General features: G+C 45.1%; 1 protein-coding gene across 5 annotated transcripts in view; it reads left to right on the plus strand.

Annotated features, from left to right (window-relative positions):
* Nucleotides 1–15,761, plus strand: part of LOC134807896 (uncharacterized) — a 57,255-nt gene extending 41,494 nt beyond the window's left edge. For all 5 annotated transcript variants that reach the window (XR_010149428.1, XR_010149429.1, XM_063789774.1 and 2 more), the window contains one exon: nucleotides 15,392–15,761. Coding sequence is in view for 3 of the 5 variants with exons in the window: in XM_063789774.1 (XP_063645844.1) it covers nucleotides 15,392–15,430 (39 nt within the window). In the remaining 2 variants the exon portion in view is untranslated. The remainder of the gene's footprint in view (nucleotides 1–15,391) is intronic.
* Nucleotides 15,762–24,756: the final 8,995 nt, after the last annotated feature.

The raw sequence follows: 24,756 nt of genomic DNA on the forward strand, positions 1-24,756 counted from the left end.
GCAGCAACTAAGTGGCTGGAAGAACATGTTCCAGCTGATTGCCAAAACCCCCAAGAGTATGTGAGGATCCAATTACCAGGAACAGACCCCCAGTGGGACCCAAATGAAAGGGTATGCAAAGGCTAAACTGGTACAGGGAAGACCTTCTGGAAGGGTTAAAGAAGGGAACTCAGAAGGCCACAAATGTTAACAAAGTCTCTGAGGTCATTTAAGGGAAAGATGAGAGCCCGGCACAATTCTACAAGAGACTATTCTACGTGAGGCCTATCGTATGTATACTCCCTTTGATCCCAGTAGCCCTGAAAATCAGCATATGATTAACATGGCTTTAGTCAAAGTACAGAAGACATTAGAAGAAAATTGCAGAAACATGCTGGGTTTGCAGGCATGAATACGTCACAGTTATTGGAGATAGCCAACCAGGTGTTTGTAAATAGAGCTGCAGTAAGCCGCAGAGAGAACTGCAGAGAGCCAACACCAAGCTCGGCGAAACGCCGACCTGCTAGCTGCAGCTATTAGAGGGGTCCCTCCAAAGGGCGAGAGAAGGGGGCCCCAAGAAAAATACCCAGTCTGGCCATCTACGCTTGCAGCGTAACCAGTGTGCTTACTGTAAAGGACATTGGAAGGACAAGTGCCCCCAGTTGAAAGGGAAACAAGGTGACTCTGAGCATGAGGCCTCAGGCAAGGATGAAGGAGCCTTGTTCAATCTGGCAGAAGGGTTACTGGATGGAGGGGGACCAGGCTCATGTGCCCTCAAAGAGCCCATGGTCAGGATGAGATTCCGGGGGCAAGGACATTGAGTTCCTAGTCGATACTGGTGCTGAACATTCAGTAATGGCCACCCCGTCACCCCCTTATCCAAAAATACTATTGATATAATTGGAGCCACAGGGGTTTCGGCAAAGCAAGCTTTCTGTTAGCCCCGGACCTGTACCGTAGTGGGGGCATGAAGTGATTCACCAGTTCCTGTACATGCCTGACTGCCCCTTGCCTTTGCTAGGAAGGGACCTACTTAGCAAACTGAGAGCCACCATCTCTTTTACAGAGCACAGCTCTTTACAGCTAAAGTTACCTGGAACGGGAGTCATCATGGCCCTTACGGTTCCTCAGGAGGAGGAATGGAGACTCTTCTTTTTATTACTATTATTACTATTATACTTTAAGTTCTAGGGAACATGTGTACAATGTGCAGGTTTGTTACATATGTATACATCTGCCATGTTGGTGTGCTGCACCCATTAACTCGTCATTTACATTAGGTATATCTCCTAATGCTATCCCTCCCCCCTCCCCCGACCCCACGACAGGTGCCGGTGTTTGATGTTCCCCATCCTGTGTCCAAGTGTTATCATTGTTCAATTCCCACCTGTGAGTGAGAACATGCAGTGTTTGGTTTTCTGTCCTTGCAATAGTTTGCTCAGAATGATGGCTTCCAGCTTCATCCATGTCCCTACAAAGGACATGAACTCATCCTTTTTTATGGCTGCATAGTATTCCATGGTGTATATGTGCCACATTTTCTTAATCCAGTCTATTATTGTTGGACATTTGGGTTGGTTCCAAGTCTTTGCTATTGTGAATGGTGCTGCAGTAAACATACATGTGCGTGTGTCTTTACAACAGCATGATTTATAATCCTTTGGGTATATACCCAGTAATGGGATGGCTGGGTCAAATGGTATTTTAGTTCTAGATCCTTGAGGAATTGCCACACTGTCTTCCACAATGGTTGAACTAGTTCACAGTCCCACCAACAGTGTAAAAGTGTTCCTATTTCTGCACATCCTCTCCAGCACCTGTTGTTTCCTGACTTTTTAATGATTGCCATTCTAACTGGTGTGAGATGGTATCTCATTGTGGTTTTGATTTGCATTTCTCTGATGGCCAGTGATGATAAACATGTCTTCTTTTGAGAAGTGTCTGTTCATATCCTTTGCCAACTTTTCGATGGGGTTGTTTGATTTTTTTTTCTTGTAAATTTGATTGAGTTCCTTGTAGATTCTGGATATTAGCCTTTTGTCAGATGGGTAGATTGCAAAAATTTTCTCCCATTCTGTAGGTTGCCTGTTCACTCTGATAGTAGTTTCTTTTGCTGTGCAGAAGCTCTTTAGTTTAATTAGATCCCATTTGTCAATTTTGGTTTTTGTTGCCATTGCTTTTGGTGTTTTAGACATGAAGTCCTTGCCCATGCCTATGTCCTGAATGGTATTGCCTAGGTTTTCTTCTAGGGTTTTTATGGTTTTAGGTCTAACATTTAAGTCTTTAAATTAATCCATCTTGAATTAATTTTTGTATAAGGTGTAAGGAAGGGATCCAGTTTCAGCTTTCTACATATGGCTAGCTAGTTTTCCCAGCACCATTTATTAAATAGGGTATCCTTTCCCCATTTCTTGTTTTTGTCAGGTTTGTCAAAGATCCGATGGTTGTAGATGTGTGGTGTTATTTCTGAGGGCTCTGTTCTTTCCATTGGTCTATATCTCTGTTTTGGTACCAGTACCATGCTGTTTTGGTGACTGTAGCCTTGTTCTTTTTGCTTAGGATTGTCTTGGCAATGTGGGCTCTTTTTTGGTTCCATATGAACTTTAAAGTGTTTTTTTCCAATCTGTGAAGAAAGTCATTGGTAGCTTGATGGAGATGGCATTGAATCTATAAATTACCTTGGGCAGTATGGCCATTTTCATGGTATTGATTCTTCCTATCCATGACCATGGAATGTTCTTCCATTTGTTTGTGTCCTATTTTATTTCATTGAGCAGTGGTTTGTCGTTCTCCTTGAAGAGGTCCTTCACATCCTTTGTAAGTTGGATTCCTAGGTATTTTATTCTCTTTGTAGCAATTGTGAATGGGAATTCACTCATGATTTGGCTCTCTGTTTGTCTGTTATTGGTGTTTAGGAATGCTTGTGATTTTCGCACATTGATTTTGTATCCTGAGACTTTGCTGAAGTTGCTTATCAGCTTAAGGAGATTTTGGGCTGAGATGATGGGGTTTTCTAGATATACAATCATGTCATCTGCAAACAGGGACAATTTGATTTCCTCTTTTCCTAATTGAATACCCTGTATTTCTTTCTCCTGACTGATTGCCCTGGCCAGAACTTCCAACACTATGTTGAATAGAAGCCGTGAGAGAGGGCATCCCTATCTTGTGCCCGTTTTCAAAGGGAATGCTTCCATTCAGTATGATATTGGCTGTGAGTTTGTCATAAATAGCTCTTATTTTGAGATACGTCCTATCAATATCTAATTTATTGAGAGTTTTTAGCATGAAGGGCTGTTGAATTTTGTTGAAGGTCTTTTCTGCATCTATTGAGATAATCATGTGGTTTTTGTCTTTGGTTCTGTTTATATGATGGATTATGTTTATTGATTTGCATATGTTGAACCAGCCTTGCATCCCAGGGATGAAGCCCACTTGATCATGGTGGATAAGCTTTTTGATATGCTGCTGGATTCGGTTTGCCAGTATTTTATTGAGGATTTTTGCATCAATGTTCATCAGGGATATTGGTCTAAAATTCTCTTTTTTTGTGTGTGTGTCTCTGCTAGGCTTTGGTATCAGGATGATGCTGGCCTCATAAAATGAGTTAGGGAGGGTTCCTTCTTTTTCTATTGGTTGGAATAGTTTCAGAAGGAATGGTACCAGCTCCTGTTTGTACCTCTGATAGAATTCAGCTGTGAATCCGTCTGGTCCTGCACTTTTTTTGGTTGGTAGACTATTAATTATTGCCTCAATTTCAGAGCCTGTTATTGGTCTATGCAGGGATTCAACTTCCTCCTGGTTTAGGCTTGGGAGGGTGTATGTGCCAGGAATTTATCCATTTCTTCTAGATTTTCTAGTTTATTTGTGTAGAGGTGTTTATCGTATTCTCTGATGATAGTTTGTATTTCTGTGGGATCGGTGGTGATATCTCCTTTATCATTTTTTATTGCGTCTATTTGATTCTTCTCTCTTTTCTTCCTAATTAGTCTTGCTAGTGGTCTATCAATTTCGTTGATCTTTTTAAAAAACCAGCTTCTGGATTCATTGATTTTTTTTTTTGAAGGGTTTTTTGTGTCTCTATCTCCTTCAGTTCTGCTCTGATCTTAGTTATTTCTTGCCTTCTGCTAGCTTTTGAATGTGTTTGCTCTTGCTTCTCTAGTTCTTTTCATTGTGATGTTAGGGTGTCAATTTTAGATCTTTCCTGCTTTCTCTTGTGGGCATTTAGTGCTATAAATTTCCCTCTACACACTGCTTTAAATGTGTCCCAGAGATTCTGGTATGTTGTGTCTTTGTTCTCATTGGTTTCAAAGAACATCTTTATTCTGCCTTCATTTCATTATGTATCCAGTAGTCATTCAGGCGCAGGTTGTTCAGTTTCCATGTAGTTGAGCGGTTTTGAGTGAGATTCTTAATCCTGAGTTCTAGTTTGATTGCACTATGGTCTGAGAGACAGTGTTTTATATTTTCTGTTCTTTTACATTTGCTGAGGAGTGCTTTACTTCCAACTAGGTGGTCAATTTTGGAATAAGTGTGATGTGCTGAGAGAAATGTATATTCTGTTGATTTGGGGTGGAGAGTTCTGTAGATGTCTATTAGGTCTGCTTGGTGCAAAGCTGAGTTCAATTCCTGGATATCCTTGTTAACTTTCTGTCTTGTTGATCTGTCTAATGTCGACAGTGGGGTGTTAAAGTCTCCCATTATTATGTGGGAGTCTAAGTCTCTTTGTAGGTCTCTAAGGACTTGCTTTATGAATCTGGGTGCTCCTGCATTGGGTGCATTTATATTTAGGATAGTTAGCTCTTCTTGTTGAATTGATCCCTTTACCATTATGTAACAGCCTCCTTTGTCTCTTCTGATCTTTGTTGGTTTAAAGTCTGTTTTATCAGAGACTATGATTGAAACCCCTGCTTTTTTTGGTTTTCCATTTGCTTGGTAGATCTTCCTGCATCCCTTTATTTTGAGCCTATGTGTGTCTCTACACGTGAGATGGGTCACCTGAACACAGCACACTGATGGGTCTTGACTCTTTATCCAATTTACCAGTCTGCATCTTTTAATTGGAGCATTTAGCTCATTTACATTTAAGGTTAATATTTTTATGTGTGAATTTGATCCTGTCATTATGATGTTAGCTGGTTATTTTGCTCATTAGTTGATGCAGTTTCTTCCTAGCATCGATGGTCTTTACAATTTGGCATGTTTTTGCAGTGGCTGGCACCGGTTGTTCCTTTCCATATTTAGTGCTTCCTTCAGGAGCTCTTGTAAGGCAGGCCTGATGGTGACAAAATCTCTCAGCATTTGTTTGTCTGTAAAGATTTTATTTTTCCTTCACTTATGAAGCTTAGTTTGGCTGGATATGAAATTCTGGGTTGAACATTCTTTTCTCTAAGAATGTTGAATATTGGCCCTCACTCTCTTCTGGCTTGTAGAGTTTCTGCTGAGAGATCTGCTGTTAGTCCGATGGGCTTCCCTTTGGGGGTAACCCAACCTTTCACTCTGGCTGCCCTAACATTTTTTCCTTCATTTCAACTTTGGTGAATCTGACAATTATGTGTCTTGGAGTTGCTCTTCTCGAGGAGTATCTTTATGGCATTCTCTGAATTTCCTGAATTTGAATGTTGGCATGCCTTGCTAGGTTGGGGAAGTTCTCCTGGATAATATCCTGCAGAGTGTTTTCCAACTTGGTTCCAGTCTCCCCATCACTTTCAGGTACACCAATCAGACATTGATTTGGTCTTTTCACATAGTCCCATATTTCTTGGAGGCTTTGTTTGTTTCTTTTTACTCTTTTTTTCTCTAAACTTCCCTTCTCACTTCATTTCATTCATTAGATCTTCAGTCACTGATACCCTTTCTTCCAGTTGATCGAATCAGCTACTGAAGCTTGTGCATGCCTCACGTAGTTCTTGTGCCATGGTTTTCAGCTCCCTCAGGTCATTTAAGGTCTTCTCTACACTGTTTATTCTAGTTAGCCATTCGTCTAATCTTTTTTCAAGGTTTTTAGCTTCTTTTTGATGGGTTCCGACATCCTCCTCGAGCTCAGAGAAGTTTATTACCAATACTCTGAAGCCTTCTGTCAACTCGTCAAAGTCCTTCTCCATCCAGCTTTGTCCTGTTGCTGGCGAGGAGCTGTGTTCGTTTAGAGGAGGAGAGGTGCTCTGATTTTTAGAATTTTCAGCTTTTCTGCTCTGGTTTCTCCCCATCTTTGTGGTTTTATCTACCTTTGGTCTTTGATGGTGATGTACAGATGGGGTTTTGGTGTGGATGTCCTTTCTGTTTGTTAGTTTTCCTTCTAACAGTCAGGACCCTCAGCTGCAGGTCTGTTGAAGTTTGCTGGAGGTCCACTCCAGACCCTGTTTGCCTGGGTATCACCAGCGGAGGCTGTAGAACAGCAAATATTGCAGAACAGCAAATGTTGCTGTCTGATTGTTCCTCTGGAAGCTTCATCTCAGAGGGGCACCTGGCCATATGAGGTGTCAGTTGGCCCCTACTGGGAGGTGTCTCCCAGTTAGGCTACTCAGGGGTCAGGGACCCACTTGAGGCGGCAGTCTGTCCGTTCTCAGATCTCAAAGTCCGTGCTGGGTGTCTTTGAAGACTACTTTCTTCAAAGCTGTCAGACAAGGACGTTTAAGGCTGCAGAAATTTCTGCTGCCTTTTGTTCAGCTATGCCCTGCCCCCAGAGGTGGGGTCTACAGAGGCAGACAGGCCTCCTTGAGCTGCAGTGGGCTCCACCCAGTTCAAGCTTCCTGGCCGCTTTGTTTACCTACTCAAGCCTCAGCAATGGTGGGTGCCCCTCTCCCAGCCTTGCTGCTGCCTTGCAGTTCGATCTCAGACTGCTGTGCTAGCAATGAGTGAGGGTCCATGGGCGTGGGACCCTCTGAGCCATGCGCAGGATATAATCTCCTGGTGTGCCGTTTGCTAAGACCATTGGAAAAGCACAGTATTAGGGTAGGAGTGACCGATTTTCCAGGTGCCATCTGTCACGGCTTCCCTTGGCTAGGAAAGGGAATTCCCTGACCTCTTGTGCTTCCTGGGTGAGGCGATGCCTCGCCCTGCTTTGGCTCACGCTCCGTGGGCTGCACCCACTGTCCTGCACCCACTGTCTGACAAACTCCAGTGAGATGAACCTGGTACCTCAGTTAGAAATGCAGAAATCACCTGTCTTCTGTGTCCCTCACGCTGGGAGCTATAGACTGGAGCTGTTCCTATTGGGCCATCTTGGAACCTCATGGAAACTCTTATTAACTGAGCCAGGCCAAGGGATAGGAACAGCTCTGGCTAAGCGGTGGCCAAGGATGTGGGCAGAAGACAACCCTCCAGGGTTGGCAATCAACCAGGCCCCCGTACTCATAGAATTTAAGCCTGGGGCCCAGCCGGTCAGGCAAAAACAGTACCCGGTCCCCAGAGAAACTCTTGAAGGTATCCAGGTCCATCTCAAGTGCCTGAGGGCCTTTGGAATTATAGTTCCTTGTCAGTCTCCATGGAACACTCCCCTCCTGCCTGTTCCCAAGCCAGGGACCAAGGACTACAGGCCAGTGCAGGACTTGTGCTTGGTCAGTCAAGCTACAGTGACTTTGCACCCAATGGTACTTAACCCATACACATTGTTGGGGTTACTGCCAGCTGAGGACAGCTGGTTCACCTGCCTGGACCTGAAGGATACTTTCTTTAGCATGAGACTAGACCCTGAGAGCCAGAAACTGTTTGCCTTTCAGTGGGAGGATCTGTGGTCAGGTGTCACCACTCAGTACACTTGGACCCAGCTTCCCCAAGGGTTCAAGAACTCCCCCACCATCTTCAGGGAGGCATTGGCTTGAGACTTCCAAAAGTTCCCCGCTAGAGACCTAGGTTGCGTGTTGCTCCAGTACATTGATGACCTCCTGCTGGGACACCCCACAGCAGTCGGGCGCACCAAGGGAATGGATACCCTGCTCCAGCACCTGGAGGACTGTGGGTATAAGGTGTCCAAGAAGAAAGCTCAGATCTGCCAACAGCAGGTATGTTACTTGGGATTTACTATCCGACAGGGAGAGTGCAGCCTGGGATCAAAAAGAGAGCAGGTCATTTGCAACCTACTGGAGCCTGATACCAGAAAGCAGTTGAGAGAATTCTTAGGAGCTGTGGTGTTCTGCAGGTTATGGATCCCAAACTTTGCAGTACTGGCCAAGCCTCTGTACGAAGTCACAAAGGGGGATAACAAAGAGTCTTTTGAATGGGAGTCCCAACAGCAACGAGCTTTTCATGAGTTAAAAGAGAAACTCATGTCAGCCCCAGCCCTGGGGCTGCCTGACCTGACAAAGCCATTTACACTATATGTGTCAGAGAGAGAAAAAATGGCAGTTGGAATTTTAACCCAGACGGTGGGGCCCTGGCCAAGACTGGTAGCCTACCTCTCCAAACAACTAGATGGAGTTTTAAAGGTTGGCCCCCATGTTTGAGGGCCTTGGCAGCAACTGCCCTGCTAGCACAAGAAGTAGATAAACTAACTCTTGGGCAAAACCTGAACATAAAGGCCTCCCATGCTGTGGTGACTTTAATGAATACCAAAGGACATCATTGGCTCACGAATGCTAGACTAACTAGGTACCAAAGCTTACTCTGTGAAAAGCCCTGCATAACTATTGAAGTTTGCAACACCTTGAACCCCGCCAACTTACTCCCAGTACCAGAGAGCCCAGTTGAACATAACTGTGTAGAGGTATTGGACACAGTTTATTCTAGCAGGCTGGACCTCCAAGACCATACTGGGCATCAGTAGACTGGGAGCTGTATGTGGACAGGCGCAGCTTTGTCAACCCACAAGGAGAGAGGTGTGCGTGATATGCAGTGGGTAACCCTGGACGCTGTCATTGAAGCCAAATCATTGCCCCAGGGTACTTCAGCCCAGAAGGCCGAACTCATTGCTTTAATTTGGGCCTTAGAGCTAAGTGAAGGTAAGACTGTAAATATTTATACTGACTCTCAGTATGCCTTCTTAACCCTCCAAGTGCATGGGGCATTATATAAAGGAAAAGTCCTGTTGAACTCTGGGGGAAAAGACATAAAATATCAGCAAGAGATCCTGCAATTATTGAGGCAGTATGGAAGCTCCAAAAGGTGGCAGTCATGCACTGCAAAGAACGCCAGTGAACTTCCACCTTGATTGCCTTGGGCAACTCCTGAGCTGACTCAGAGGCTCGAAAATCAGCATCCACCCCCTACCGGGCATCAGTCACAGTCCCCCTGCTCCCTCAGGTACCTGACCTTGTGCTTACTTAATCTAAAGAAGAAAAGGACTTTCTCCAGGCAGAGGGAGGGCAGGTGATAAAAGAAGGATGGATCCAGTTGTTGGATGGAAGAATAGCCATGCCACAACTGCTAGGAGCCGCAGTCGTACTGGCTGTGCAGGAGACCACCCACCTAGGTCAAGATCACTTGAAAAGTTGTTGGGCCAGTACTTCTACATCTTGCATCTGTCAGCCCTTGCCAGAAACAGTGGTGCAGCAGTGTGTCGCCTGCTGGCAGCTCAGTGCTGGGCAAGGTCCAACCATCCCACCCGGCATACGAGCTTCTGGAGCAGCCCCCTTTGAAGATCTCCAAGTAGACTTTACTGAGATGTCCAAATGTGGAGGTAACAAGAAATTGCTAGTTCTAGTGTGTACATACTCTGGGTGGGTACAGGCCTATCCAACACGGACCGAGAAAGCTCGTGAAGTAACCCGTGTGCTTCTCTGAGATCTCATCCCTAAGTTTGGGCTGCCCTTATGAATCGGCTCGGACAACGGGCTGGCATTTGTGGCTGACTCGGTACAGAAGACAGCAAAGGTGATTGGGTGTGGATCAAGGATTGGAACATAGCCCCGTTGTGGCCACAGTGGAAAGGACCCCAGACCGTTGTCTTGACCCCTCCCACAGCCATAAAAATAGAAGAAATCCCAGCCTGGATCCACCACAGTCACATAAAACCCACAGCACCTGAGACCTGGGAGGGGAGACCAAGCCCAGACAACCCATGCAAGGTGACTTTGAAGAAGATGACAAGCCCTGCCCCAATCACACCCGGAAGCTGACTGGTCCCCGCATGGCCAAAGCATGAGGAAACTCATCGTGGGACTCATTTTCCTTAAATTTCGGACTTGTGCAGTAAGGACTTCAACTGACCTTCCTCAGACTGAGGACTGTTCAAGTTACTGAGTAGGGCAAAAAGTTAAAACAGTCTTTCTGTTTTATAGTTATTATGAAGGTACTGGAACTCTAAAAGGGACTTGTGTGTATAATGCCACCCAGTACAAGGTATGCATCCCAGGAAGTGACCAACCTGATGTGTGCTATAACCCGTTAGAACTACTTGATCCCCGTTGGAAAACAGGAGAGTATGTAACTCTAGGAATCGATGGAACTGGACTGGCAGGAAGAACTGGGTTGTGAACATGAGAGTGAGAACTCTCACTAGTGAATGAGGTTCTCAAAGGGGGAAATGAGGAGCAAGGCCATTTCTCTTATTGTCTCCTGTCTCTGAAGAGAAGGAGGAAGTAAAAAGTTGAAAAACAATAGGAATGAAGTCAGTGGCAAGGCCAGCCAGTGCCACTGATGACCAGGCCTGAGGTTAAAATCTTAACCCCCCACTCTAACCACATCTGCTCTTAATCTATCACGACCATTTCATGTGGAACCCCTTAGAGTTGTAAGCCCTTAAAAGAGCCAGGAACTCTGGCTTTGGCGAGCTCGGTTCTTGAGACATGAGTCTGCTGAAGCTCCCGGCTGTTGAGACATGAGTCTGCCGAGGCTCCCGGCCAAATACAGCCAAATCCTTCCTTAACCCAGTGTCTGAGGGGTTTTGTCAGTGGTTCGTCCTGCTACAATAATATTACAAATAGGCACATTATTGTGAATAATATTCTTAACCAGCAACATTTATAACAGGACTACCCTCTGCCAGGCCCTGTGTTCAGTGTTCCACGCACACTATCCGCCCCCTGCTAAGGCCTCTCAATAGCCTTCCAATGTGGGAAGTAGGTACCTTTATTTCATCACTGATTGTCACACACATCATTTTATATACTGTTAAAAAAGGAAAATAAAGTCAATTAATTGACACAAAGTATTTCTTAGCCCTTAGAATTTTTATCTTACAGTTCTGAAAGAGCTCTTTTAGATTTCCTTCAACAGAGATGGTTACTGCATACCACTCTTGTGCATAGATAATAGGGAAAATACAAGTGAAATGAACAGGTGAAGATACTCCCCAAACTTCCTCTGATCTAGGGCCCACTCTTGGGATCACCATGGCCCAGTCCTTGAGATCCGAGTTTTACCCACAGTGCTGTCCTTTGTGGCAAGAGTGTTGGTACGGTGGCACTGCCTCGAAGAGGCTCCACTCTTGTCTCTGGGGTTCTCTCTCTGGCAGCTGACATCCCATCTGCGAGTTCTAATGTGTATGTCCAGGTGAGAATGACTACATTCACAACTCCTGCCAGCCCCACAAACACCTTAAAACACATCTCTATCTCAGAGATGTTAAGATGTGAAAAGGGTATATCTTAGAGTCCTTGAAATAAATTAGCAGTCACTTAAATTATTCCCATTTTAGAGATGAGGCTTAGGAAACTTTAATAACTCGCCCTTTAATAAGTTCACCCTCGCTAACAATTGGCAGAACCAGGATTGAACCCAATCCACCTGAGTCCCTCTGACAGTGTCCTCGCTCAGGAGGAGGTCTCCAGGCCAGGGCCCAGTGGTGAGAACAGGAGAAGCAGAACCACAAACTGTCTTATGCTGGCCTAACACAGAGAAACTCCATGGTTTATCACAAACAGCAAAGGCAAAAGAATGACTATTTTCCTAGTTACAGGACAGATTTCACCACAATGCGATACTACTTACTACTTCACCACAATGCGATTCATACCCTTAGGATGGCTATAATTAAAAAAAAAAAAGAAAGAAAAAGGACATTGGCAACTGCGGGTAGGGATATAGAGAGATTGGAGCCCTCATACATTGCTTTTGGGAATGGGAAATGGTGCAGCTGTGTGGAAAACAGCTTGGCAGCTCCTCAAATGGTTAAACATCGAGTTATGAGCCCAGCAATTCTACCCCTAGGTACCTGAGAGAATAAAAAACCTACATTCACACAAACTCTTGCAATGAATGTTTATAGTCATATAATAGATAGCTAAAATGTGGAATCAACAGATGAATGAATAAACCAAATGTGGTGTTTCCAGGCAACAATCTATCTTTTCTCTATTTTAGAGGCTAAAGCAACTAACTCCATCTTGGATGCTAATCTGCCATTTTGACTTCTGATAAACCCATTTGGGGAATGCCTCTAAGATTTCTACTTTACTACTTACTGTAAATCCTGCCCTTAGGCAAATTCCTTTTGAGGCATGGATATCTTTTCTCTATGGTATATAAGCCCTGGGCCTGGGGGATAATGGTGTGGGGATTCACTGTCTCGTACCACCAGGAACATGGCTTCCATTCCTATATCCCTATTAAATGTTTACTTCTGAGAAGCTGGATTGCCAGCCTCTTTCTCTGGCCTCTCAACTCCCTTGGCCTTTGGAGGCAGGTTTGCATAGACTGAATCACTGCAGAATAGCCATAAAAATGAATGAAGTACTGATGCATGCTATACCAGGGATGAATCTTGAAAACATTGTAAGTGAAGCCAGACACAAAAGACCAGGTATTGTATGGTTCTATGTATATGAGATGTCCAGAATTGGCAATTCTGTAGAGATAGGAAGACAATTAGTGGTTGCCAAAGGCTGGGTAGGTGGGAATGAGGACTGAATACTTGCTATGATCTGAATGTGTGTGTCCCTCCAAAATTCATATGTTGAAACTGAATATGTTGAAAGTGAATACCCAGTGTATTAAGAAGTGGTACCTTTGAGGAAGTGATGAAGTTATAAGCACTCCATCCCAATAAGGGAGACTATTGTTCTTATAAAAGAGGTCAAGGCCAGGCCTGGTGGCTCACACCTGTAATCCCAGCATTTTGGGAGGCCGAGGCAGGCAGATTGCTTGAGCCCAGGAGTTTGAGGCCAGTCTGGGCAACATGGTGAAACCCTGTCTCTACAAAAATTACAAAAAGTTAGGTGACAGCCGGGCACGGTGGCTCATGCCTGTAATCCCAGCACTTTGGGAGGCTAAGGCAGGTGGATCACTGGAGGTCAGGAGTTCGAGACCAGCCTGGCCAACAGGGTGAAACGCTGTCTCCACTAATAATACAAAAATTAGCCAGGGGTGGTGGCACATACCTGTAATCCTAGCTACTCGGGAGGCTGAGACAGGAGGATCGCTTGAATCCAGGAGGCAGAGGTTGTAGTGAGCGGAGATCATGCCATTGCACTCCAGCCTGAGCAACAAAGGGAGGCTCTGTCTCAAAACAAAACAAACAAACAAACAAACAAAAGTTAGCTGAGAGTGGCGGCACATGCCTATAGTCCCAGCTACTCAGGAGGCTGAGGTGGGAGGATCAGCTGAACCCAGGAGGTTGAGGCTGTAGTGAGTTGTGATTGTGTTGCTGTACTCCAACCTGGGCAACAGAGTGAGACCCTGTCTCAACAACAATAAAAAAGAGATCAAAGGGAATGCCTTAGTCCCTTTTCCCCTTTCACTTTTATGCCATGTGAGGACACACAAGAGCACCTATCTTGGAAGCAAAGATGGAGCCCTCACCAGACACCAAATCTGCTGGCTTTGATCTTAGAGCTCTCAGCCTCCAGAGCTATGAAAAATAAATATCTGGGCCAGTGGCAGTGACTCGCACCTATAATCCCAGCACTTTGGGAGGCTGAGACAGGTGGATGACCTGAGGTTGGAAGTTCGAGACCAGCCTGACCAACATGAAGAAACCCCGTCTCTACTAAAAATATAAAATTAGCTGGGCATGGTGGCTTATGCCTATATCCTAGCTACTCGGGAGGCTGAGGCAGGAGAATTGCTTGAACCTGGGAGGCAGAGGTTGCAGTGAGCCGAAATCGCGCCATTGCACTCCAGCCTGGGCAACAAGAGCGAAACTCTGTATAAAAAAAAAAAAAATTTAAAAATAATAATAAGTATCTGTTATTTCTAAATTACCCAATGTTGGGTATTTTGTTATAGCAGCAGGAATGGACTAAGACACTGCCAATAGGTACAAAGTTTCTTCTGGGGGTGATAAAAATATTCTGGAATTAGATAGTGATAATGGTTGTACAACATTATGAATATACTAAAAACCACTGAGTTATACACTCTAATTAATTAATTAATTAAAGACAGTGTCTCACTCTGTTGCCGAGGCTGGAGTGTAGTGGCATCATCACAGCTCACTGCAGCTTCAACCCCCCCAAGCTCAAGTGATCCTCCCGCCTCAGCCTCCCAAGACCACAGGCATGCCCCACCATTCCTAATTTTTTTTATTCTTATTTTTGAGGAGATGGGGGTCTTGCCATGTTGCCCAAGCTTGTCTGGAACTCCTGGGCTCAAGCAATCCTTCTGCCTCAGCCTCCCAAAGTGCTGGGATTACAGGCATGAACTACTGTGCCTGGTCCAGTTATACACTTTAAAGTGCTGATTTTATGTTGTGATAATTATATCTCAATTTTTTTTAAATCAAAGAACTGATTTACTTCTCCATCCACACTCCTTTGGGATAATAAAAACATAACTGGAGGCCTGGCGCAGTGGCTCACGCCTATAATCCCAACACTTTGAGAGGCCAAGGCGGGCGAATCACGAAGTCAAGGGATGGAGACCATCCTGGCTAACATGGTGAAACCCCATCTCTACTAAAAATACAAAAATTAGCTGGGCGTGGTGGCACGTGCCTGTAGTCCCAGCTACTCAGGAGGCTGAGGCAGGATAATTACTTGAACCCAGAAGGCGGAGGTTGCAGTGAGCCGAGATCGCGCCACTGCACTCCAGCCTGGTGACGGAGTGAGATTTCATCTAAAAACAAAACAAAACAAAAACATAACCAGTCACCTGTCAAATGGAAAGCATTGATGTGGACTGGCCCTGGTGGTGAGGGCAATACAAAGGCTAAGCTGTAAAAATTCACATTCTATGTGGTCTACCAGGACCTCATGAAAGCAGGGTTTGTTTCCATTTCTTTACCTCCTGTCACTTGCCACATTTTGATAATGCTCTAAATTACAGGACCTAGAACTGGTCTTTAATTACAGAGTACTTTAACAGGGCTTGCTGGCAAATACCATAGAATTACAGGAGCCACTAATGAAATACAGCATCATTTTATCTGTTCTCTGGTGGCAGCTTTTAAAATGCAATTAGAATCGTGTAAGATATTTATTTAGGATTTTATCTCATTTATTTATTCCATCTCCAAATGAATTTTGTACTTCCAGCTGCCTTTTTACTCCTTCACACGAGCATTTTCTTATTTTCAATCCACTCTTTTCTCCCCTGTTAGAATTCAGGAAGCCAGGATGTCAGCAGCCTGGAGAGCTGAAGAAGGGAAGCAAACATCTTCAAGACGTCTCCTGGCCTGCCCACCGCTCTGCCCAGGCTTGGAGGGAGGGAGAAAGGGACACAAAAGTTCATGTCACACTCCAGGCTAAAATTCTCCCGGGTGCCCTACCATTACCTACAGGCAAACAGCCTAATTCCTGTTTTCCCAAGACAGGAGAAGCCCTGCACAACCTGGCCTGGCCTCTCCCATCCCTGTTCCAGGCATGCTTTCTTGTGTGGATCACTCACTCCCACCCTCAGAGGGGCCAGGCATTTCCACACCTCTCCACTTTTGTCTGAAATAAAAATATTCTGGAATTAGATAGCGATAATGGTTGTACAACATTGTGAATATACTAAAAACCACTGCGTTATACACTGTAATTAATTAATTAATTTAAGACAGTGTCTCACTCTGTTGCCGAGACTGGAATGCAGTAGCATCATCACGGCTCACTGCAGCCTCAACCTCCCAAGCTCAAGTGATCCTCCTGCCTCAGCCTCCCAAGGCCACAGGCATGCCCCACCATGCCTGACTAATTTTTTTGGTTCTTAATTTTGAAGAGATGGGGGTCTCGCCATGTTGCCCAAGCTTGTCTTGAGCTCCTGGGCTCAAGCCATCCTCCTACCTCAGCCTCCCAAAGTGCTGGGATTATAGGCATGAACTACTGTGCCTGGCCCAGTTATACACTTTAAAGTGCTAATTTTATGTTATGATAATTATATTTATAGCATTTAAAGCCCACTCAAGTGTCATATCCTCTATAAAAGCCATTCCTTAGCCTCTTCTGTCACCCAACCCATCTTCCCACCCCAAAACAGATCCCATTTCTTCTAGGATCCCTTTGTCCATACTCATCAATACCCGCCTGGTCCACTGCGTGGTAGCCAGCAGTACGTGTATCTCCCCTTCAAGGGTGAAGCCCTGGAGGGCGAGAGATATGAGTTCATCTTTGTGTGCCCCAGCGCCACAGCCTGCATGCTGCGTATAAGAAATGCTCAACAAATCTTTGAAATCATTTCAACTCTTTCCTATGCAATAGAGCTGTCAATGCATCTGTGTCTCTTAAACCTCTCCTTCTGCTTGAAGACACTTTGGATTTATCTGGCTTGTGACCAGGCGGCTTCTGAACAAATAGGGACTTTGATCAGTTTCACAAGGTGCCCACAAGTGCCAAGCACTGTGCTGGGAGCAGTGGCCATAACAGAACTAAATGGCATGGTCCCTGCCTTCGAGGAATTGATAATCCAGTAGTGGGAGATGAGGCAAGAGTCCATACCCCTTTATCCACAGTTTCACTTTCCGTGGTTGCAGTTACCCGTGGTCAACTGAGGTTCAAAAGCATTACATACAATAAGATATTTTGAGAGAGAGACAGAAAGGGAGAGAAAGTAACCACACTCACATGACATTTTTACAGTATAAGTGTGAAATGCCTTTTGATGAGAGTGATGAGGAAGATAGGTGGTAGACACAGCCCCTCCCCTCGCTTCTGTAGCCTTAGTGCTGCATTGACCCTTGGAGTCACCTACTCGGAAGGATGTTCTAGAATAGTGTGCTAGGAAGCTCTTCTTTGTGTCCAGTGGAAGGATGTTGTTGAGGACGCTGGTTAGCACTCTGTGTTGACGAGCCATGCTGAAGACTTACATCTCTGTATGTACAGAAGAGAGCTCATCTGGCTCCAGGCAACGTCACCATACCAGGTTTGCTGCCCGATGTGTGGAAAGTGATGACACCAAGACACCAAGGTGCAGCACAGAAAGAGGGTTACTCATAAAGCAACCAAATGAGGAGATGAGAGTGAACTTCAACTCTGCCTCCCTGAGGAGTTGGGGCTAGAGCTTTTAAGGGGTCTGCATGAGTGTGGGGCTGAGATGTGGGGATCATTCCTTGGCCAAAGAGTGCAGGGTGAAGCCATGGGATGGGGGGAATGAAATTACATTCTCATGCCAATTTGGTTCCTCTGTGGGGGCCTTCAGATTGGTTGGCGTCAGCCATTCCTCTGGAATTCAGGATCTGAAAAACATCTTAAGCAATCCTTAAACGAAAGCCTTATGATGCTAACCTCAGAGATCCTATCCATAAGAACAATGGGAATGCAAATGGTCATGTGTGACTTTTATTTAGCAAGCAGCTACGAGGAAGTGTGCCAAGTGCAACCTGATTAATGCTTAATTATATTTCTGTCAGAACCTGGCATGTAATTTTTGTTAACCCTGTGATGGTTTCAGCAAGAGACCAGGCCACACTTTCCAGCGGTGGTGTTTTCCAAGGAGGTGAAGCCCATGCAGGTGGCTCTCTCTTCTCTCTCTTCTTTCCAAGTGACCCTGGCATAGGCAGACACTTCCCTCTGAGCCAGCCCATCCCTGTCTCCCTTTCTGTATGGACATCCTTTCTTCCTCCCTCCTGGCAGCAGGCTGAAGCAGCAGCATCGGCACACAGGAAACACACAGCCTCTCACCCTGGCCCTGCTGGGTATCCATTAGGCCAGGCTGCCCAGATCACGGTGGCAAGATTGGAGACTCAGGTTGGGGTGGCGGCTGTGAAATCGAGCACGCCTCCCAGGCTGCTTCGTCAGAAGCCATTTAGGCCTAACTGACTTAGAAAAGGGAGGCTGTTCTGGGAATCAAAATCTAGCTTCCCAGAGTTTTCTCTGCACTGGAGTTGGGGGCCCAAGCCCCAGATAATAGTGTTACAGACATTACATGCCATTTGCTCATGGAAGCCTTCTCAGCACATATATTCCTTGGGAACCTCACGGGACCAAACTGCTTGGATTCAACTCCCATTTCCTAATCAGTTGTGTGGCCTTGGGCAAATTACTTAACCTCTCGGTGCCTCAGTTTTCTCATCAGTAAAATGGGTGTAAGGTCATTGTCTTAATAAATTTACACACGTACAGCACTTTGGGCCACAGTTGGTTCATGGCTAGCACTAAACTAATGTTAGCTGTCACCACTCCCACCTAAGGCCAGTCCCTCCAGGAACCTGACACTTTTGGTGTTCCATCTCTTCTTCTCAACCATATTCCTGTCATGGTGGGTAGCACCCCTGTTCATCCAGTTGAGCCAGCCACAAGCCTAGAGGTCACCCCACTCCCCATCCCCACAAACCGTCATCAAGTCTCATCAACCTTATTAACTTCCTTAAAAACTTCCAGATCTGTTCCCCTCTGTCCTACTCCACAACTTCTCCCCAGAGCTAGCCCAGTAGCCCCCCAAGTACAACCATCCCAGCCACTACCCATTTCCACCCTGCGGCCAGAGTCATGCTTTGAAATGCAGACCTGATCTTGTCACCCCTCCCTGTACTCGCCCTGCTGAAATCTCTTAATGACTTTCCACTCCTCTTGGGGTGAAAATCAAAACCCTAACACCATGCAGACTGAGTCTGTTAGAATATTTTTGACCCTGAGGATCAGAAACCCTAGCAAACCAGACTTAAATTACAGGCAGTTTATTAGCTTCCTCACAGGTAGACTGGATAGGGTGGGCTTCAGGCATTGTATGATTAAGGCTCTAGGAACACATCCTGCTATTTTCTCAGCCCCGCCTTCGTCTCCGGGTGCCAGCTTTGTTCACAGTTCAGCTAGCATTCTTTTGATCAATATCAAGTGAAACACTTCCAGAGAAAAAAGGGAACATCCTGCCCAGCCATGAAATAAAACTCCTTCCTGTCAGCCTGAGTGAGCCAGCTGAGGCCATGTGCCCATTCCCAACCAAAAAATTCCTAGTGACACGCGTACACTGAGTCCTTCCATGCTCTGCCTCTGGTGGGAAATGGGTTCTTTGGGACAAAAACACATTGAAATCATGCTGAAAGATACAACTAGTATTAAAACCAGAAAGCTTTGCTTGAATGATGCACAACTCTGAGGAATATGGAAGAGATAACCATGAACCTTAAAGCTCCCCACTGTTCTCAATGACGGATCTAGGATCACAGGTCCCCAGGGCCTTGACCCCATGGAGATGAGCAGCAAGAGCCAAGGGCTGGAGCACCAAGGGAGGACAAAAGGTGAGGGGCTTGCTGGCCTCAGAGGAAACTCAACGGATGTGATGGAAAAAACAAGAACGTGCTGCCGTAGCGTCTTCTGCACCCGGGCTGGGTTCTCAGCCTGCTAATTGTTTTCTTTCTGAAAATGGACTAGCCACCACAAGACTTGAAAGCAGGGACTCGAACCGCTATTTGTATATTGATAGTCACAGCAGCACTATTCACAGCAGCCTTTTGGTGAAGTCTTTTGATTCACCTTTTGGTGAAAACAACCCAAATGTCCATCTACGGAGGAGTGGATAAACAAACTGTGTTGTACTCATATGATGAAATATTATTCAGCCTTGAAAAGGAAGAAAGGAATGAAATTCTAACACAGGTGTTAAATAAAATTGATAGGCCATTTTTTTTGGGCTAAGCTCCTGCACTAGGTCCCAGTAAGACCAGAGTCAAAGTCAAAATGGAGTCACCCATGCTAAAGTTTCACATCACTAAACCTAAATTAACTTATTATCTATAGTTCTGAGAAATCAGGAGAGAGAGATAACAGCCAATTTCCCAAACAGGCCAGCTTCAATCTTCAATAGACAGGATAATGAAGTTCCCTCTGCCTTAATCCTTGCACACAAAAGGTAGCCTGGCATAACCTGAGGTTCACTAGTCAGTGATTTTTCTATTTTTTCAATCTCCTTGTCTGTGCCTTACAAGGAAAGTAGCTTTGAAGTGACTAATACACTTGGCTCTTTGCTTCCACTCCCGCTAGTTCTTTTCTGTCTGTAAGGCCAACCTCTGCTCAGCTCATCAGAACATGTATTTTTTTCTCTTTTTTTTTTTTGAGACAGAGTCTCGCTCTGTCACCCAGGCTGGAGTGCAATGGCTCTATCTCAACTCACTGCAACCTCCACCTCCCAGGTTCAAGCGATTCTCATGTCTCACCTCCCAAGTAGCTGGGATTACAGGCCCATGCCACCAGGCCCAGCTAATTTTTGTATTTTTTGTAGAGACAGGGTTTCATCATGTTGGCCAAGCTGGTCTCAAACTCCTGACCTGAAGTGATCCACCCACCTCAGCCTCCCAAAGTGCTGGGATTACAGGTGTGAGCCACTGCACCCGGCCCAAAACATGTATTCTGTTTTATGGAATGAAGTATTGCCCAATTTTAGAATCACAAATAAAGTCAGTTAAGATCCTTAAACTGGATTCGTTGTAATTTTGTGTTTTGACATATGTTACAACATGGACAAACCTTGAACATATTATAATAAGTGAAATAGGCCAGACACAAAAGGACAAATATTGGATGATTCCACTTACATGAGCTACCTAAAGCAGCCAAATTCATAGAGACAGAAAGTAGAACGGTGGTTGCCAGGGGTTGGGATGGCAATGGGAGGCAGAGCAAGGAGTTATGCACCCAGTTTCAGAGTGTGGGATGGTTAAAAAGTCCTAGCCACGGCGCGGTGGCTCACGCCTGTAATCCCAGTACTTTGGAAGGCCAAGGTGGGTAGATTGCTTGAGGTCAGGAGATTGAGACCAGCCTGGCTAACATGGTGAAACTCTGTCTCTACTAAATATACAAAAATTAGCCAGGTGTGGTGGCGTGTGCCTGTAGTCCCAGCTACTCGAGAGGGTGAGGCAGGAGAATTGCTTGAACCTGGGAGGCAGGAAGCTGCAGTGAGCCGAGATCATGCCACTGCACTCCAGCCTGGGCAATAGAGTGAGACTCTGCCTCAAAAAAAAAAAAAATTCTAGTGCTGGAAGATATTGATGGTTGCACAGTGGGAATGAACTTACTGCCACTGAATTGCATCGCTGGGAAATGGTTAAATGGTAGATTTTATGTTATGTATATTTATCACACAGAAAAAAATAGATCAGCCAGATGTGGTGTAGTCCCAGCTACTTGCGAGGCTGAGGCAGGAGGATCGGTTGACCCCAGGAGTTTGAGGTTATGGTGAGCTATGGTCGTGCAGCCTGGGAACAGATCGAGACCCCAATTCTAAAAAAAACAAAAAACAAACAAAAAAAAACCTTATGAACAGCAGAGGGGCAACAGGCGAGTCTCAAAGAATAACTTATTGATTGATTCACCGATCTGGATTAAAGACATTTTTAGTGAAATACTTTCATTAGATCTTGTGATGATGATAATGCTCGTTCCCAGGCCTCCCAACACACGGAGTCCCAAGGCAGCGTGTGTGAGAGTGAGCTCCTCTCAGTCCCTGCACAGACTAATCCTCAGTAACAACCAGTCCCTCTGAATCATGGCAGGCTCTTTGTGAGATGGGCGTTTCCTCCTTCTGTTCTCTGCAAGGAGGAGGCTGGGGAGTGGCAGGAGGGAGAGAGAGGAGGTGGAGATGGGAATTTCCTCTGGTCAGGCAGGAAAATACTGTGAGGAAACCAAACTGTTCCCATTCATGGAAAACGTCCTTTCCTCCCCACTTCATGTTGCCATAGGGTTGTTGGAGCAGCTGTCACCAGTTGGGTGTGACTCATTAGTTTATCATCTCTCCCCACCCCTATTCCCAACCCCCTCCCTCCAAACCCACCCACCCTGAAAATGCCTGAGCACAGTCTACTATTTTAAGAACTGAATTCCCTGTCGGCATGGCAACTTCAAGGCTGTACCTCTTGTTAGTGGCTGCCTGGATGGAAGAAAAGCCACCTTTCACCAGGGCTCCAGCCAGCCTACAGCCGAGGTTAGACCCAGCCACAGGGTGTCTGTCAACCTATTCTTTTTTGTGTGTCTGCTTGTTTTACAACCCTTCAAAAATGTAAAAACCTTTGGGTAAGAACAATCCTAATGACACTCATCAGATCCCAGAAAAGGTGTTGGTTGATATGGACAGCAGGACAGTGGCCAACTCCCCCGTGGAAAAAAATAAAATTACATTAAACATTTGAAAAAATATGTATAATGATAGAACCATTTTTAGCTTGCTGGTCAAACAAAACAGGTCAGGACCATAGTTTTGGGTTTTGGGGTTTGGGTTTTTGATTGGTTTGTTTTTTTAGAATTTAAAGAGAGTGACAATATGCCTTCATGTTAATTATTTAGCAAACAGCAATACAAAATCTGAATTTTAATTCCTCCATTTTTGATTAATGTGTTTATCTTACAAAGTAAATGCACAATAGCAAAATCATTTCTTTAACGTTATTCAAGGGCCATCTTTTAAATCTGTGGAAGAAGTCTGATTAAACCGTTCCCAAGAACCATAGTTTACCCAACCCCTGCTGCAAGACAAAAGCAACAGGTGTCAACACTGTATTTCTCACTGTGGATATTTGAAAGGCTGCGAGGAAGAGGAGGCTGCTAGGGGAGAAGATGGGAAAGGGATTGTGGAAGAAGGACAATATGATTGATTTTTAAAATTTCCCTCCAAATCTACACATTTTTATTATACTTTAAAGATTGATTTAGATTCTTCAAGTACTCCAAAATTAAAGTCTTAAGCTATGCCACCTTCCCGTACCCCAGATAATGATTGAGGCTTACAATCTATGATTTCCACTTGTAGAAAATGACATTTACTGCATAACCTCTTCTCTTTTTTTTTTTTTTGCAAAGGCCAGATTTCCTTCAGACATGTTGAAGAAAGGATGTATTTTTAATGTTTCCCTTTTCTGTTTGTTCTCTGAATTTTTTATATTTATTTATTTTTTGTCACAAGATAATTTTCAAATAAAAAATTTTAAGCATATTTTAAGCATACGCAAAAGTAGAAAGACTAATGAAATAACCCCTCATGTACCTGATACTCCTAATTTATATTTAAAGGGCTTTTCTGTGTAAATTAAAGAAATGGTTCTACTTGCTTAAAACATGGATTCAAAGGGAAGAAAGGCTGAGCACACGTGTAATCCCAGTTACTTGGGAGGTTGAAACAGGAAGATTGCTTGAGCATAGTAGGACTCCATCTCTATTTAAAAGAAGAAAAGAAAGAAAGAAAAAGAAAGAAAGGAGGGAGGGAGAGAGGGAGGGAGGGAGGGAGGAAGGGAGGAAGGAAGGGAACAATACCTCTGCAAATGGCATTTGTACAGAATGACGCCTGAAGTGCTGGGTGCAGGTGAAGGTGGGAGGAACATCTGTAGGTAAGAAAGGGGGACCACTCTTTGATGGTTACCATGGAGACCACTAGGCTAAGATGGTTGAGGTCATTTATGGGACAGTCAGGTTACTGCTAATGGACTCTGGGTCAGAACTGTAGGATAAACCTCACTGTCTCTGAAATTCCCTCACCTGCTTCCAATAGTATTATCAATTTGAGGATATTCTCATTCTGAATTTCTAGGGTTTGATTAAAATAGAGACAACAAACAAGCAAAACGAACAAGCAAAACAAACAAAGGGTTAATCTGCATACTCGCTTTGAGGAGTTCTGGGATTTCTGGGATTTTATAGTTGACTACTTGAGTCCTGTTTACAACAGTAGGGCCCCTAAATCCCCAGAAGAAAGTCCTAGGAGGACTCATGCAGGTCTTGGGGTATTGATCCTTATGTGAGGATGCCGAAAGTATAGCCAGTGACATGCAGTCCAGAAGAGCAGGGAATCTAGCTAAGCCAACAAGATTTGGAGAGTTGGGACTCGCTTTACCCCTCCTGAAGGAACTTGATCCCAGTGTAGAATATCCATCAATTGCCAATGTCCAGGGTTACTTTATACAACAGATCATTTGCTATAGGGCAGATCAGTAAGAAGTGTAACTTTGGCATGGCACTGCCTGGACTCAAGTTCAATCTACAACATATATTATTTCTACTGTGATGTACTCTCTTTTAAAAAAAAAATTGTTTTTAAAGAGATGGGGTCTTGCTATGTTGCCCAGGCCGGTCTCAAACTTCTGGGCTCTAGCAGTTCTCCCGCCTCGGCCTCCCAAAATGCTGGGATTACAGGCCTGAGCCAATGTGCCCAGACTGATATACTGTCTCTATCACCTACAAATATGGTTGGCCAGGGGAAGGATGTCTAGTACTCTCAAAGGGCAGGTACACAGGCAGAAGCAGGCTGGGATTAGTCATCAAGGGATAAACATGAGCAGAGGGGACAGGCAGAAGGCCACCCGGGACCTAGACTGGTCCTCAGCCACCCGGGACCTAGACTGCTCCTCACGGTGATGGGGTCCAGGCCTGAGGTCCTTAGTGAGCATTCTGACGCTCCGGAGGAAGAAGACCGCACCGGCGAGGGGCGGCCACCAGGGGGTGCGCAGGGGCCGGAATTTCGGGAACCTAGGGCTGCGGCAGGAGAGAGGCAGGGGTGGCCTGGCAATGACAGGTATGTTATGGGCGGCTGCTGACCTGTCGCTAGCTCCTACATAACCAGCAGTTC

Source organism: Pan troglodytes, chromosome 12, assembly GCF_028858775.2.
Source record: "Pan troglodytes isolate AG18354 chromosome 12, NHGRI_mPanTro3-v2.0_pri, whole genome shotgun sequence".
NCBI lineage: Eukaryota > Metazoa > Chordata > Mammalia > Primates > Hominidae > Pan > Pan troglodytes.